General features: G+C 41.1%; 1 protein-coding gene across 14 annotated transcripts in view; it reads right to left on the bottom strand.

Annotated features, from left to right (window-relative positions):
• The window catches only part of UBE2F (ubiquitin conjugating enzyme E2 F (putative)), a 283,299-nt gene that overhangs the window by 247,040 nt on the left and 18,506 nt on the right, over positions 1-17,753 (bottom strand). For 8 of the 14 annotated variants that reach the window (XR_003857446.1, XR_003857451.1, XR_003857445.1 and 5 more), the window contains 2 exons: positions 12,088-12,222; positions 6,805-6,834 (listed from right to left, as the gene is read on the bottom strand). Coding sequence is in view for 1 of the 14 variants with exons in the window: in XM_029606413.1 (XP_029462273.1) it covers positions 6,805-6,834; positions 12,088-12,222 (165 nt within the window). In the remaining 13 variants the exon portion in view is untranslated. Of the gene's footprint in view, positions 1-6,804; positions 6,835-12,087; positions 12,223-16,625; positions 16,742-17,753 lie in introns of those variants that run through there. The other 6 variants (XR_003857450.1, XR_003857449.1, XM_029606414.1 and 3 more) reach the window with 3 other exon arrangements.

Raw genomic sequence — 17,753 nt, 5'->3', positions numbered from 1 at the left:
TCTTCCATCGGTCTTGGCGCCGTGACATCAGGTGGTTGTACCCGGAAGGCACTAATGAGTGTGTCCAATTTCGCTAAAATTGGCGCGAAAAAGGACATATCCAGCATCGGCATTGGTTGAACTGGAACCGGCGATGGAGTCGGCAACGGCATCGGAATGGGCACCGGTGACTGGAGTGGAACCGGTGCTGGCATTGATGGCGGAACCGTGATCGGTGCTGGCATCGGAGGCATGTCACGGAGTGCATCTCGAACTGTCTGGCAGATGTAACTGTCCAGGTCCACCCAGAGCAGCTACGGGGAGAGGCAGCAAAGGCGATACCGGTACCTCCGCAGGGCCCTGTGGCGGTACGGTTCCCGGCACAGATATCGGTGGGGATCGCCTAGGAGTCAAAGGCCTCGGTGGACATTGTAGTCCTCTCTCAGAGGCTTCTTCGGAGTTGATTCGAGACTTGTTGATGGAACTCCGGTTATCGGATCCAATTCAGGATCGTGAGGCCTCCAGTGTCGATGACGGTGTTTCTGCCGATGTTCGACGCCTTTTTTGATGACAGATGTAGACTTTATCGATGATCTTGAAGGGGTCGGTGAAGGCCGATCACCTGCTTCATCCGGTCTACATTTTGTTTTGAGGACGACCTTCCTAATCACTCCAGCCATAGATGACTGTGTGGAAGTTGAGGTCGATGGCATTAGTTGAAGATTTAATAAATGTTCCATTTTCTCCATGCGCAGTCTTCTGCCTTTCGGCGTCATCTCGGCGCATCTTGGACACGTTGAAACGTCATGTCCCTCGCCGAAGCAAAGTACACACTCGATGTGTGGCTCCATTATGGACTTTGGGGTAGATTTTTAAAAAGTGCGCCTTCGCGTACTTTTGTTGGTGCACCAGGCGCAAACAAAAGTACGCTGGATTTTAGTAGATACGCGCGTAGCCGTGCGTATCTGCTAAAATCCAGGATCGGCACGCGCAAGGCTGCCGATTTCGTGTAGCCGGCCGAAATCGGAGCGGCCTCGGAGGGAACTCGCTTTCGCTTTCGCCCTCCCCTCCCCTTCCCCTCCCTTCCTCTATCTAACCCACCCCCCCGGCCCTATCTAAACCCCCCCCCCTACCTTTGTCGGGGGATTTACGCCACCCGGAGGGAGAAGTAAATCCCCGCGCGCCAGCAGGCCGCTAGCGCGCCGAGACGCGACCTGGGGGCGGTTCCGGAGAGCGCGGCCACGCCCCCGGACTGCCCCGGGCCGAAACCACGCCCCCGGGCCCACCCCCGAAATGCCACGTCCCGCCCCCAAAACACCGCACCGATCGGCCCCGCCCCCGACACGCCCCCCTCGAAAAACGCCGGGACTTACGCGAGTCCCTGGGCTCTGAGCGCGCCGGCAGGCCTATGGAACATAGGCGCACCGGCGCACAAGGCCCTGCTTGCGTAAATCCAGGCAGATTTACGCGAGCAGGGCTTTTAAAATCCACCCCATAGTGCGGGAACAATTCGGGCACTTCTTAAAACCCATAGCCATAGTGAAGGCCGGACAGCCGTCGACGACCTTCTGACTCGGTTTAGCGGTAATGGAACCAACCGGAAAAATGTAAAAACTTACCAATGGTGGAAAAAAGGGAGACTCTTACGGCGCTTTAAAGTTTTTCCGAGTTTTTTAAACTTTTTTTATGTAGTGAAAATTCACCAAACAGGACTCCTTGTAACCGTGAGGCTAACGGCTTCACGGAAAAAAGAAGACTGAAGGGAGACCCCTATGGCTCAAGGGATCATGGCATGCTGAGTGGGCTCAGGATGCCAGTCAAAAGTTTCTAGAAACTTTGACAGAAAGTTTTCCCGTGATAGGGCTCAGTCAGTGACGTCACCTATGTGAGGACTAGCATCCTGCTTGTCCTGGGATAATGTGAAGTTTTAAACAAATAAATAAAAAATCATGGGCCTACTGGCCTTTAACAGGTCCCATCCAAGGTCCAAATGCTCAACCCTTGTGGGTCAAGCCCACACACACACACAAAATATATCTAATATTTTGAAAAATGTAAGTGTCAGGGCCAGACCTGGGCTCCCCCCTCCCCACCCCTTACCTTCCCACCCTCCCGGTACCTGAATGTTTTTTAATCTTTAGCCAGAATTGCAGTAGCGGTCTACCATGATCCGAGCCCAGTGATTCTGGTGTTACTAAGCACCTACGCTGGGAAGTGTACACTTTCAGCATTGCTCTCTAGAAGTGCTAAGCTGAAATCATAGGTGCTTACCAATGGCAGAAGCATTTGTTTTAAATTGTTTGCTCGACCTTTGGTTATTTACAAGAACTACTCAGAAACTAATTTACTCTACTACTCTTTATTGGTTATCATTCACAGTATTATTTTATATCATTCTATTATATCATGGTAGCAGAGGATGGTTCCTCTGACAGTGAATATTGTAAGTTGAATCGTTCTGTAGACTTACCAAGTAAGGAAGTCATAGACAGAAAGGGCGAAGGAGTAGTGACACAATGGATATTTGAGAGGTTGGCTGAAGATAAGGAAGAACGCTTCGGTGTCCCATGGTGGGACACAGTAGTGAAAGCGTTGACAGAAGCAGGGGTAGAGATGATTCCTTGCCTTGAGCAAGGTCCGCAGTCTGAGGGAGAACTTGAAGAGGTGTTCACTCTGATAGTATTACATTGTGAGAAAACAAAGGATTATGATTATATGATAGAGGGCTATAAGGTTTGGCGAAAATATCTTAAAGCTTATAATAAGAAGCCCAGTTCTAACACTAGGAGTCACCTGCTTGATGTACCCGAGCTCACAAGCAAACAGTGCCCTGTATTCCTGCGATCTGACGCTCATAATCAGCCAGTGGCGACATACAAACCATATACTCCTACTGATGTTAGTGCAATTGTTCAGAAGCTGCCTAGTATACATAAAGGAGCCCGGTTGTGGCTAGAGGCACTTGATACAAATACAGCTGGAACACAGCTGGCAATAGGGGATTTCAAAGCATTATGTGCAGCTTGTGGAATCGGTTTACAACAACTTGCGGTTATAAGCGCTCTACCTAGATTAACGACACATACTGCTGATGGTCTTCCCTTCCACGGACAAGACAGAATTGACCTAGTGAATGCTTTAAATGTTCTTTATCCCACAGTAATTGATTTTACTGCTATTACTGCCTTTAAATGGGATGTGTCCAAAGATTTCTCTGGGCATTTAACTAGATGTATGGATATATATAAGGCACAAACTGGACAGGATGCTGATATACAGCCAAATATTCCAGTGTTCCTGCATTTGTTTTATGCTACTTTACCAACGAACATGCAAAATAATTTAAATAATGTGGTAGCATTGTCAACTAAACCATGGCCAGAGGTCCGGGCCACACTCTTACATTTTTCCTCAGTACATATAAAAATGGTTGGGGCTTCTAATAAAGAGCAATTAAAAATGTCCAATAAGTTAATGACATTACAAATCGCAGATTTAGAGAAGAAAAATTCCACAACTCCGGTTAAAGATCACTTACGACCAACAGATATTCAGGATTGTTATATTATGCAGAGTCCACAACAGTTTATGCCTGCCGGAACATATCGGGGAAGATACCCCTCATATATTCCCCGAGACCATGCATCTGTCTGCCACCGCATTATTAGCAGGTATACAAAGTAATCACTGGAACCAAAATTTGTATGCATTAGCTGTACAGGTAATTCATAACTGTTTAGTTTGTTCTACTCATATAGCTCGTCGAGGCCCAGCTGTGAGTCCTGGAAGTTTGCCTATTCCCCAGGGGCCAGGTTTGGAATGGCACATTGATTACACTGATATGCTTGAAGCAATCAAAGGAAAACGGTATGTATTTGGTATGGGTAGATAGCTTTTCACATTGGATCGAAGCTTTCCCATGTACAAAAGAAACAGCTCATGTGGTTATTGATACCTTCCTGCATAAAATTTTGCCTACCCATGGTTGCCCAATCAAAATTGTATCCGATAATGGTACACACTTTAATAACCAAATTATGAAAGAGTTACAAGAAGTCTGTGATATTATTCACCGACGTGTATCTGTTTATAAACCAACATCAAATGGTTTGGTAGAACGTTATAATGGGATATTGAAAACAAAACTAAGAGTATTGCTCACAGCATTGAATAAAAATAAGACAAGAAAATTATATACCTGGTTGGATGTACTACCATTAGCCTTGATGATTATACTTAACACGCCAGGTACCATTCATAAAATTACTCCATTCCAATTACAGACAGGACGGATTATGAATCCGATGAAAGTAAAACGAACTGATACCCAAGTGGAATATTGGAAAAAGGTGCAACCTCTAGTGGCAATGGCAACAGACTTAGTACAGGCTGAATCATTGAAAGCCCCTAAAAAGACGTTTTGTGCTTCTTTTTCTGTAGGTGATCAAGTGCTGAGAAAGAATTATACACACAAGACTTGGAAGGATCCGATCTACGTTGGTCCATTCACTATCACAGGGTTGAGCCACACTGCTGCTCGTTTAACAGAACATTCCACCTGGGTACACTTGTCAGACATTCGCTCCTACAGACCCAGTCCATAACGTTATGCCTACATTTGTTTGGACTGTTATCCTTTGTCTGGGACTATGGGGGGAATTGAACTCTTCAGCATCCAGTATTTTTGATACAGAATCTGATTCACTTCCTACACGTTTTCAACACAATCTGTGGCTGCGTTTAGCCAATATTACAAATGTCACTTCCTTTTGCTTGACGTATAGTTTAGATCTACATACAATGTTGGGATCTTGTCTTATTCCAGTGTGTAAAGTACCGAATGATATTGCAAATGATACTCAGTTGCCACTCATTACTACTGCTTGGCAATACACCTCTCTCCCATTTTGGGGGTCGAACAACAAAACGCTTGCCTGCAGATGCCTTGGAATTTCATACCCCGTATGTAGCGAGACCCCATAATGACACTTGTGCTCGTGTCGTAAATTGTACTAAACGAGGTGCCAGTAAATGCCGGGAACTCCCTGAGGGAAATTGGAACTGCAGTCACTATACTAATGTCAGTTTTAACTACGCTCACATTATTTTACCCATAGGATGGTTCTTTACCTGTGGGCTTACTACATTCAATTATCAGAAGGCTGCGTGTTCGAATCACGTCGGGGTCACCAATTGATTATACTGATGTTATTTCTGCTTGAATACCAGAAAACCTTGAATGCCAAGCTCTGCAGGAAGAGTCATAAACAAAGAGATAACAGAAGGACTAGTGAGACACAGGATGATGGAGGAGACTTGTGGTGGGTACGCATCAGGCAATCTGTACTAAGGAATGCCAGGGAGAGATAAGGGAAGAGACTAAGCAAGAGAAGGCAATAAGATTTATGGTATGAAAACATGCAAGCAGAAACCAGCTGGTATGCTGAATTTGCCTTTTAACCTATATAAGGCAGAACAGAAATGAAGTGAGTTAGAGACATTTTTTTTTGTTCCTGCGCGAGAACTTTGCTAGTTATAACCATTATGTAAGTATATATATTACTTTTTGCCACTTAACTATATATCCAGTTTCATTTTTTGTTCATATGTTGTGTATGCTGAGAATGATATAATAGAATGATATAAAATAATACTGTGAATGATAACCAATAGAGTAGTAGAGTAAATTAGTTTCTGAGTAGTTCTTGTAAATAACCAAAGGTCGAGCAAACAATTTAAAACACACGGAACCCGGGTTTGTGTTAGGTCTCATTTAATTCTGTACATTTTGTAATCATCTTTGATGTACCATTCTATTCCTAAATCGTTTTCTGACCTTTCATCTTCTGTAGTACCCTTGACTTTGTATCAGGTTTTCTATGCAAGAGTGTGAAAAGAATGTGTGTGGTGTAAGAAGCGGTGTGTGTGTGTGTGGTAACGACTGTCTGCCAGTGAGTGGGTATTGTCAGAGTGGTCAGAATGTGAGAGTCAGTGTGTATGGAAATCAGTGTGAAATAGAGAGAACGTGTGATCCTGAGTATATGTGTGTGTGAGAGAGAAAGAGAACAATAAGGAGAGATGGTGTATGAGGGTGAATACAATATAGAAATGGGGAAAGTTAGAAAGCAAAAGGATAGAGAAAGCTTGCAAACCCTTACCCCTCCAAATTATGGTACATAATGCACACCTAAAGTTATTTGCAACATGGAAAGGGCAATGTCTACACACACATTTTCCCATTTGTTGTCTTTAGTGAGCATTGTTTGCTGCCCTGTACCCATTAATCGAAATCTTTAAACCCAAATTTATCTACAAATATCCATTCCCACTGTCCTATTTAGGGTTAGAAATGGTGAGATGTTCCAACAAATACCAAATCCATCAACTGTGTCCCAAGACACAGTAATTTTAAGAATAAGTGACTGTGTCATTTAAGTAAATGGTGCATTTAACAAGATAGCCAATCCATATATATAATTTACTAGTATTTGTGTAATTGATGTGTCAAAGTAAAATATAAAAATCTAATAAGTCTAAAAATAATAAATATATATGGACTGAATATCTTGTCAAATGTGCCATTTTCTTAAAAATAATTTAAAAAAATGTTACACATCAAATTGCAAGTCTCTTCCATACAGTTTATCAAAGGATACAATATACATCAGCAATATTATTCCGTGTCATGAAAGTCAAAATACATGCTATTACAATGCAAACTTTACTATTTCTCTTTTCTATGTGATTTAATTTCCTGAACATGAGGAGATCAGACAACTTTCATGCATTGTTTCATTACAATATATGACATTAAACTGTACTTACAGGGTAAATTTGCTTCAAGTTCTGAAACCTCTGTTAAAAAAATAAACATGCAAAGGGTTTTAATATGTCAAAAGAAAAACAAAACCAACATCTACATTAACAGGGCATGATTCAAACAAATAATTGTCCTTTCACTATACACCATTCTTCCTACAGAACAATTGTTTTTGGGGGGTTTTTTTAGATGTAAACCCCTTTGCTGGCCAAATCTAGAAGAGCCACTGCAAAAAATAAAATGTCCCTTGATTCTGAAGCATATATGTCTTTAATCAATTTTAAATACCACCACTTTAACCTGAGATACAATATTTTTTTAAAAATTGAGATACCAGCGAAACGTTTTAGGCACCACAGAGGACTAAGGGGGGAAAAAAATTATTTACTGCATTTTTTTATGCTTATGAACCTTGCTATTTTTGCTTGTTTTTTTTTTTTTTTTTTAATCAAATTTGACTTTTTTTTTTTTTTTATTTCTGTTTTGCCATTTAAGAACATAAACAGTGCCATGTTGGGTCAGACCAATGGTCTAGCAGTCCAGCAAGCCTAGTAACTTCTGACAGTAGATAGAATAGAGTATTCCAAATATGACCTGGACTATGCTGCTCATTCCTACAAATGGCAGGTAGAAACTCTTCCTACCAAGTCTAGTATCTTACCCTGTGTAAGAAGGGTAGCGTTATGTTTCGCAGCACATGAGCAGGCCCATCAAGCTGCAGTACTCATCCAACACCACCAGCCTGCCAGCCTTGCCTTCGTGGAAGGATGCCACCAAATTCCTTGCCCGAGGCTTGGGATACTGCCATCATCACTGCCCCTCTGAACTGATCCAAGCATACGTAAGCCAGACCACATGCTACTTAAATGGCCTGCAGCGGGAAAATGCCCAAGGTGCCCATCGATGATGTCACCGCCTCAGCCTACATAGGGCTTCCCAAGACTTCCTCTCTTCGTCTCAGCAACAGGTCGCCTACATTCCCCTGTAGCGTGAGTTGCTACTTTTTCCAGAGGCAGACTGCAGGAAAATATCAGCCTGGGGGATTTTTCAAAACCGGCCCATGGGGTATCTGACTCCGTTGTGCACTCTCTCTGTAGCCCATGCATCAACACGCCAGGTCGACTCTGAAACCTGGCAGAATTAAGTCCAAATATCTTCAAAATAAATTTCACAATTTTCCTAAATAACTAAGAAATAGAGCATACTCTAGACCAGTACTGAGTAAACAAAGCATCCATCCATGCAAATCTGCTGGGCCACCCCACAAGTCTGCTTAGCACAATACCTCACCTTAGTCACATGTAGAACATAGGCAGACCCTCATCAAATACAAAGTGAAGAGATAATAAAGTATAAATAGAAACATGCAGACAAAAACTGAACTTGAGAACTGCAATGAGCTAGACTCTGTATGGAATGGAAAAACATTCCTCACTAAACATCAAACAATAACATCAAGAAGTATAAAGCATCAATCATAATAGTAAAATCAAACTCATAAAAAGAATAAATATTTCAAAACAGCTGGTGAAAAGAACATCCAATGATTACAAACATATAACATTGGTTTTTTTTTTATTTCCCAAACATCGATAAAATATTTTAAAATAGCAGACACAGTAAATACCCAATAATTAAAATTAAAGCTAAAATAAATCCCCTGCTCTCTGTACCCAAGAACTTTTGATTCCAGTCACCCTGAGATCGCCATAGATTAGTAAGGAGTGGGAAATATGCACAACTCTCTTCTCTAACACACATGCTCACTCTCACACAAACTCACACACACATGCTCACTAGATCACATGCTGTCTCTGGTACATGCTCACTGGCTCAGTCACTCTCTTACACTCACACACAGGCCCACTGGCTTAAATAGTCCTCTTGCTCAAACATGCTCATAGGCTCACTAGTTCTCTCTCGCTCACAAACATGCTCTCATAACCACAAGCAGCCCGACTGTATTATGCAGTGCTACAATGGAAAAACAGAAACATAATCACTCCTCACAAAACATCAAGCAATAAAATCAAGAGATACAAGACATTCATAATATTAAAATCATGAAAAGAATTAATTTATCAAAACAGATGACAAACATAGGAGGCCCAAAATTCAAAGCACATTCAGCGCTACATAGCCAGATAAATAGGACTTGTGTAGTTAAGCAGCGGCTGCTGAATATGCGCTTACATTTAGTGGCTTCTGGTTAGCCACATAAATCCCTTATATAGCTAAAAGATCTGCTACATACGCTGTGGGCGGGCAATTGTGGAGCGACTTAACCACATAACTTATGCAACTAAGAGGCAATATTTAGTCTTAGCCGCATAAGTTTACCAGCTATGTTAGATGGTTATAACTGATATGGCCAAGTACAAACATATATGCGGATATTCAGCAACATAGCCGTGCAACTGAATATACTGTGTAATTTAGCCGGATAGGTTATATCCGGCCAAGTTACTTAAATGACCATCTTTCAATATTGGGCCCTAATGATTTAAAAAGTCTCATAAATTTGTTCTAATATTTCCCAAACACCAATAAAATATTTCAAAACAGCAGACACATGAAATAACACCCCAAAATTTAATAATAATAAAACATTAAATTTAAAAATCTCCAGTTCTCGATACCATAAAAAAATAAATAAATACCTGGCATCTTTTGATATCCCAGAGACTGTTGTGGATTTGGGTGAAGAAGGCCACACAATCTTTATCCGCTCTCTCTCTCTCTCCCTCTCATACACATACAGGCTCTCTCTTTTTCTCAGATTCAGGCAGGCTCTCTCTCTCTCATATAGACACATACAGGCGCTCTCAAACAGACTTGCAGGCTCTCACTCTTGCACATATTCAGGCTCTCTCTTTCATACGCACATGCTGGCGCTCTCTCTCATACGCGGGCTCTCTCTCATATGCGGGCTCTCTCTCATATGCACATATGCGGGCTCTCTCTTTTGCATACACACATGCTGGCGCTCTCTCTCATACACACACACACGTGTGCAGGTCCCCAGAGGCAGGCAGAGCTCCGGAGTCTCAATGCGTGGATGAGACGATGGTATAGGAAAGAGGGATTCAGTTTTGTAAGGAACTGGACAACCTTTTGGGGAAGGGGGAGACTTTTCCGAAAGGACAGGCTCCACCTTAACCAAAATGGAACCAGGCTGCTGGCATTACATTTAAAAAGGAGATAGAGCACCTTTTAAACTAGAAGAAGGGGGAAAGCAGACAGTCACTCAGCAGTGAATGGTTCGGAGGAATGTATCTTTGAAGGATACTAATGAAATAGGAGAGTTAGGGCATCCCAACAGAGAGGTTCCAATAAAAGCAAAAGCATCCCATGTGGCTATAAGTAAAGAATCACCTAAGCTGACCTACTATACCGTAAAAGTTAAAGAATTCCAAAATATCCGTATCAACTGAAAAGAAGGTTAATACAAACAAAAAAAAAAACGCACTTTGAAAAGTCTGTATGCCAATGCCAGAAGTTTAAGAAGTAAGATGGAAGAGTTAGAATGTACATAAGAACATAAGATATGCCATATTGGGTCAGACCAAGGGTCTATCAAACCCAGTATCCTATTTTCAACAGTGGTCAATCCAAGTCACAAGAACCCAAACATTAGATAGATCATTAATTACAGTCATATCAGTTATGGATTTATCCTGCACGAACTCAACCAAACCTTCTTTAAACGCAGTTACACTAACTGCTGTAACCACATCCTCTGGCAATAAATTCCAGAGCTTAACTATGCGTTGAGTGAAAATAATTTATTTGATTTGTTTTAAATGAGCTACTTGCTAACTTCATGGAGTGTACCCTGGTCCTTCTATTATCTGAAAGAGTAAATAACCGATTTACATTAACTTGTTTAAGTCCTTTCTTGATTTTGTAGATTTCTATCATATCCCCCCTCAGTTGTCTCTTCTCCAAACTGAACAGCCCTAACTTCTTTAGTCTTTTCTTATAGGGCGGCAATTCTTGCCCCTTATTTTGGTCGCCCTTCTCTGCACTTTCTCCAGTGCAATTATATCCTTTTTGAGATGCGATGACCAGAATTGCACACAATATTCAAGGTGTTGTCTCACCATGGAGCAATACAGAGGCATTATGACATCATCCGTTTTATTTTCCATTCCCTTCTTAATAATTGCTAACATTCTGTTTGCTTTTTTGATCACAACAGCACACTGAGCCGACGATTTCACTGTATTATCCACTATGATACCTGAGCTCTTTCCTGGGTGGTAACTCCCAAGATAGAACCTAACATTGTGTAACTACAGCAAGGGTTATTTTGCCCTATATACATCACTTTGCACTTGTCCACGTTAAATTTTATCTGCCATTTGGAAGCCCAATCTTCAAGTCTCGCAAGGTCCTCCTGCAATTCATCACAATCCACTTTAGATTTAACTACTCTGAATAATTTTGTGTCATCCGCAAATTTGATCACCTCACTCGTTGTACCCTTTTCCAGATCATTTATAAAAATATTAAAAGCACCAGACCAAGTACAGATCCCTGAGGCACGCCACTGTTTACCTTTTTCCAATGTGAAAACAGACCATTTAATCCTACTTTCTGTTTCCTGTCTTTTAACCAACTTGCAATCCACAAAAGGACTATAGGAGACAATATAGCTGGAACCCTGAAATCTTTCTGTAGTGGAAGCTTACCATATCATACAGCATTCACACCAAATTATCTAAAAACGTTGCTAAATGCTTACCACAAGCAGCAAAGTCTGGAACTAGTTTTTACATTTGCTAAGAATGGCCCTCTGTTAAAAGCTAAGTTTTACTAAATATTTGCTGCAAATGTCTGCCAAGAGATACAAAAAAGATTTGACAAAACTTTCACTGGTTTAATAAAAGACTGTCATACTCATTCTTCAAAAGATTTCTACAGCTTCAGTCACTTAACAAAAAAAGCCTTTGCACTAAGCTATCAAAGATCAGTGAACAATGGAAGACTAACACAAACCATTTCTATAAAGCCTCAACTCACAAATATAAATATTTTTAAAGTGGAAAAAAAAAAATCAGCATGCAAAACTAGTTGCAGAAGTTATTCAAATAGACTTAGCAATTTTGTTTAGACCTGGTAGCTTTCTCCTGCTCCTTGGGCCACCAGGGATGTGGATCCTGGCACCTCTGCCGCAACTCCACCCTCCGCCACTGAGAAAGTCCAGTAATTTTGTTTTCTTAGTCAAAAACAAATGCAGTTAACAGACCTATACTGCAGCATTAAACTAAAATAGGTTCACTCACCTTTGACAAGTAATTTATCTCTAATGGATACTCTTCGGGTAGAATCTGCAGTGGTGTTGGAGGACCGAGTTCCTTTGACACCATTGTCCCGCTTCAATTTGCTGGCCAATGTTAGCATTACTACTATTTTAAAATCTGAAAAACAAGCACAAAGATAAAGTTCATTACTTCAATTCAAGGCAAATTTATTCAGCTTTATATTTTGCTTTTATAATTCTAAAGTTCCATCCTAGTGGTGCACTGGCAAGCGCTCTGCACTACTGGGCAGAAGATTTGGTTGACTTCTTGTCACAAACATCTGCTGTTTGGGCCAGCTGATACTGGAAGTACTCTCAAGCTAACACTAACAGCTCTTATGATGACAGCCGGTCATCATTTTAGGTGGCAGCCAAACATCCAAAATTCTCAGGAGTACAGCATATCCCTCTGTCCTAGCCAAAGGTGACTATCCACTGCAGTTCTTGGCCTATGTAAAAGAGAGCAAATATAGAAAAACCAGGAAAAAGTACCAGCAGCAAAGCATGCTGGTTCCCTGATAACTGGACAGTAAAGAGTAAACAATGAGGTCATACATAAGTCCATGATGAGAGCTGGATATGTAAGAGTAAGGACATCACTACGCACAGAATCAAAATTTTACAGGTCAGTAGCTTGTATACAGCAGTAAGACATCCTTGAATCTTAAATGTATATGTGAATAAATAAATGAATAAAATGTCTACTGGTTTCTAAGAAAACTAAAAAGTCATGGGATAGGAGGTGATGTCCTTCCGTGGATTACAAACTGGTTAAAAGACAGGAAACAGAGAGTAGGATTAAATGGTCACTTTTCTCAGTAGAAAAGGGTAAACAGTGGATGCCTCAGGGATCTGTACTTGGACCGGTGCTTTTCAATATATATATATGATCTGGAAAGGAATACAACAAGTGAGGTTATCAAATTCGCAGACGATACAAAATTATTCAGAGTAGTTAAATCACAAGCGGATTGTGATACATTACAGGAAGACCTTGCAAGACTGGAAGATTGGGCATCCAAATGGCAGATGAAATTTAATGTGGACAAGTGCAAAATGTTGCAGATAGGGAAAATTAACCCTTGCTATAGTTACACGATGTTTGGTTGCATATTAGGAGCTACCACCCAGGAAAAAGATCTAGGTATCATAGTGGATAATACTTTAAGATCGTCGGCTCAGTGTGCTGCAGCAGTCAAAAAAGCAAACAGAATGTTAGAACTTATTAGGAAGGGAATGGTTAATAGAACGGAAAATGTCATAATGCCTCTGTACCTCTCCATAGTGAGACTGCACCTTGAATACTGTGTACAATTCTGGTCACCACATCTCAAAAAAAATATAGTTGCGATGGAGAAGGTATAGAGAAGGGCAACCAAAATGATAAAGGGGATGGGACAGCTCCCCTATGAGGAAAGGCTGACGAGATTAGGGCTGATCAGTTTGGAGAAGAGACGGCTGAGGGGAGATATGATAGAGGTCTTTAAGATCATGAGAGGTCTTGAACGAGTAGATGTGAATCGGTTATTTACACTTTCAGATAATAGAAGGAGTAGGGGGCATTCCATGAAGTTAGCAAGTGGCACATTTAGGACTAATCGGAGAAAATTCTTTTTCACTCAACACACAATTAAGCTCTGAAATTTGTTGCAGAGGATGTGGTTAGTGCAGATAGTGTAGCTGCATTCAAAAAAGGTTTGGATAAGTTCTTGGAGAAGAAGTCCATTAACTGCTATTAATCAAGTTTACTTTGGGAAAAGCCACTGCTATTCGTTGCATCAGTAGCATTGGATCTTCTTAGTGTTTGGGTAATTGCCAGGTTCTTGTGGCCTGATTTGGCCTCTGTTGGAAACAGGATGCTGGGCTTGATGGACCCTTGGTCTGACCCAGCATGGCAAATTCTTATGTTCTTATGTCAGTAAAGTGATAGCACTTTTTTTTCCTGTAATGATGACCTTCAGAGAGAGGACTGGGAGGAAATCTCACAAGTCACTAACATAGGAACATTTTTACTTTTTCACCATCCTTTCATGCAAATGTGAGAGGGAATGAAGAGATAGACAGAGATGAAAAGATGAATGAAAGCTCATGGAGCAGAAACCTCAATAGATTCCAGTTCTGAGAAAGAAAACCAAAGAAGCAATAAAAAAAGCTATCAGATAAAAAAAAATCTTTATATAGTTAATTATAACATAGTAACATAGTTAATTATGACAAATAAAGAGCAAAATGGTCCATCTGATCTGCCCAATAAGTTGCTTAGTGTAGTAATTTATCATTATATACTGGATTGGCTTGGCCCACATTTCAGCTTTGCTGACTATTTAATCTGCTGAATTTGAAACCCCACTCTACTTACATACAAACCTAAGTACTTTCACTGATAATAATGTTAATTGCTTCACAGAATCAATAAACATATTACTTTTCCTTTGAAGGGTCTATACTATTTTCCTCCTATTTAGAACAAGTTTTAATGTACCTCCAATTTACTTGGCTAGCTTCAGAAAAAAAAATGTTACTGAAATGTAATTAAAAAAAACAAAAAACAGTTCTGCATCCTGCTAGCAAAGCTACTAAACAGACAGGCAGCACATTGGGAGTGTGAAGGGGAGAAGTAAGTTTGCACCACTGTCTCTGAATAAATGGAAGCTAAAAGAGGTACTGCAACCTAACCATCTTAAAAAATCTTTAAATTGTTATATATGAAAATCATTGTTTCTTTTAAATGCCACATCATAACAAATTACTCATTTCATTAATGTTAAATTTCATTGTACTTATCACACTGGCATTCAGTACACACAAGCTGGAAGATTTTGCCTCAGACCTGTCATATAGCCCAGGAAGAAACATCTGGTTCAAAGATATTAACAAACATCTTACATCTTAAAGTCAGCTCATAGAATACAGTGAAAGTTGTCAAGTACAAATTAACCCAGCAGATACCTAGGCAATCCCATAATAATCTTCTATAATTGTATAATACCCAGCAAACAGATTAAGATGACAAATCCAGGAGCCAGCTAATATCTTATAGTTGATCTTCAGCTCCCACAGATCATGTACTCTGGCTGCAATAAGAAGATTGCAAGTATGTGTAGAAAATAAGACTGCTATGCTGCACAACAGTGATCTACTCTACTGTAAAAGTTAAATACTTTTCCAGAGCTAGACTGCCAAATTAACAGCTGACACTCATATAGTTAGTAAAAAATAAATAAATCTGGCTTGACTAATGCCAACATATTGCTCAGGGCTTCCTGCACCAGAGTCCAAGACATGGAATTTCTAACACACTAGAACAAGATTAGAAGTCAAAATTGCTTTTGAAATGTAACACTGGTATACTAATATTTTTCCAGCAATAAACAGGCTTATTTAGCCTTGCTGTCTGGATAATGTCATCCGGACGTTATGAGGCACAGCTATCTCTCTAAGCTCGCAGAGCTTTTTCCCCCTGTGCATCTTGTGCAAGTCCTCAGTTAATTTTTTTTCTGCACTCTGAATGGACATGTGGATTTGAGTCTCTCATTTCATCTCCGTCGAAAAATTTTGAAAAGGAATCTTCTGTTTAACAGCATTTTTAAGTGCTACGATGCCTAAATTTGTGTGTTTATAAAGTTTATGAATCGCTTTCCAGGTTTTACAATAAAATCTTCCAACGCGATGTGCAGTAAAATGAAAACAGAAATCATCCAAAATTAAAAATAGAACATCCCAAATATACAATAAAATAAATAAAAGCAATATATCTGGTTTTAAGTACTGCCAGTATGGAAAATCATGTCAGAGACTGACGGGAACAATTATTGCTCTTTGTGCCTCGGACCCGAACATGATTAAGTTGCCTGCAGGGACTGTGGAAGGATGTGCCCCAGAGCCCCGCGCCAGAGAGCCGCAAACATTCTTAAGACTCTGAACGGTATTTAGGATGCTACACTCCCATCTTCACTGAATGACAGCAGATCCATGCAATCGTCTCCGGGCCCGAAGTTCCATCATCCAGACCTGGTAAGACGATAGTCGTGAGTGGGGGGGGGGGGGGGGGGGGGAGGATCTGGAAATGCAAAAAGTAATCAAAAGGGTAAAAAAAAGGTCCCATGTGCTACTGCCATTAAAATGGCAAAACAGCTTCAGAAACCATCAAATACGACACCGGAGCAATCGACGCATGAAAAGACATCAGAACAGTCGATGCAGGCTAAGCCGACGGACCAATCGACAGATTACAGCATGGGAAAGATCAACATGTGTGAAAGAATCAGACCAATTGACGCATGATAAGGCATGGAGACCATCGATGTAGGTCAAGACATCAGAGAAATCGATGCAGATGAAAGAGTCAGACCCCCGACATATAAAAGGGCATGGAGTTCAATGTAAATCAAACTGTACACATATCGCTCAATGCAGGATAAAGCCTTGGGGCATCCAATGCACATTAGGGTGTCAACCAAATCGCTCCACAAAACAGACGCACCATCACAGGTGGGAAGTCCAAAACGAACACAGATGTACCTCAGTGCTTTGTCCAAGTACATTCTCAAGGGAGAGAAAGTGGTGCAATTGAGGAAGTCATTCCCCCATGGAGAAGATTAGCCTTCAGCACCTACAGCTCTTCTTCATCTGCAGACCTAGAAATAGAAGAGGAAATCTCTGATTCATATAACGTCTTCCCCTTCCCCAGACTCAGACGACTCTTTTAGGGAACATAAATGTCATTGTTCCCCTTCTCTGCAGGCACCTCTACAGAGTAGATCCAAACTTCCAGGGAAAGAACCTCCAGCACCCAGACCTAGAGTCCCAGGCGTGAGTATTTTTTTGGCAGCACTACGCCAACCAGGGGGTAAAGGTTTCAGATACCACTCATCTCAGGGTTCCAGATCTCATTCTTCATTAGACCTGTCAAGAGTTAAAGCATCACGCAAAGGAGGTACACATACAACAGCTACTCCTGGGGGAATTTTGCACAAAAAAATTTAAAATTCTACGCACAAAAACTTAAAATTCTGCAAAACTCTGCAAGCTTTATATTGGTCAAAATAACACAATTTACATGATAGTCTTAAATTACATTTTAAATTAATACAGAAAACAGAGATGCAGAATTTTTAATATTTTGAGCAGAATTTCCCTAGAAATTCACTGTAAGAGTGTCCCTTCCACTCACTCTCCCTACTCCCCTGGCCACTGACCTCTCAGGCCCCAACTCCTCCACCTGCCAGTATCTCTCCCCTCCACCTCTAGGCTCAACCCCTTCCACTCTATCGCCAGTCCCAGAGTTTGACCCCATTCTCAGTACTGCCCCTCACATAGGCTCCCTGTCCCTCTCTCTCTCACACACACATGCTCCCTCTTTCTAGTACACATACACACACCCTCACACATCTTCTCATACAGGGTCCCTCTCTCTTGCATACACACTCACACAGGCTCCCTTTCTCTTTCTCACACATACACCCTCACATAGGCTACCTATGACTGTCTCTCACACACACCTTCACACAGGCTCTGTCTCACACATACATAATCCCTTCACACAGGCTAGCACCCTCACAAACACACGATCTCTTTTTCATATACACGAGCTCCCAATCTCTCTCACACATACACACTCCTTCACAATTCCCTCATATAGGCTCCTTC

Source organism: Rhinatrema bivittatum, chromosome 6 (genome assembly GCF_901001135.1).
Source record: "Rhinatrema bivittatum chromosome 6, aRhiBiv1.1, whole genome shotgun sequence".
NCBI lineage: Eukaryota > Metazoa > Chordata > Amphibia > Gymnophiona > Rhinatrematidae > Rhinatrema > Rhinatrema bivittatum.
The sequence above is the reverse complement of the archived record's forward strand: the minus strand, read 5'-3'. Positions and strand labels throughout refer to the sequence as shown.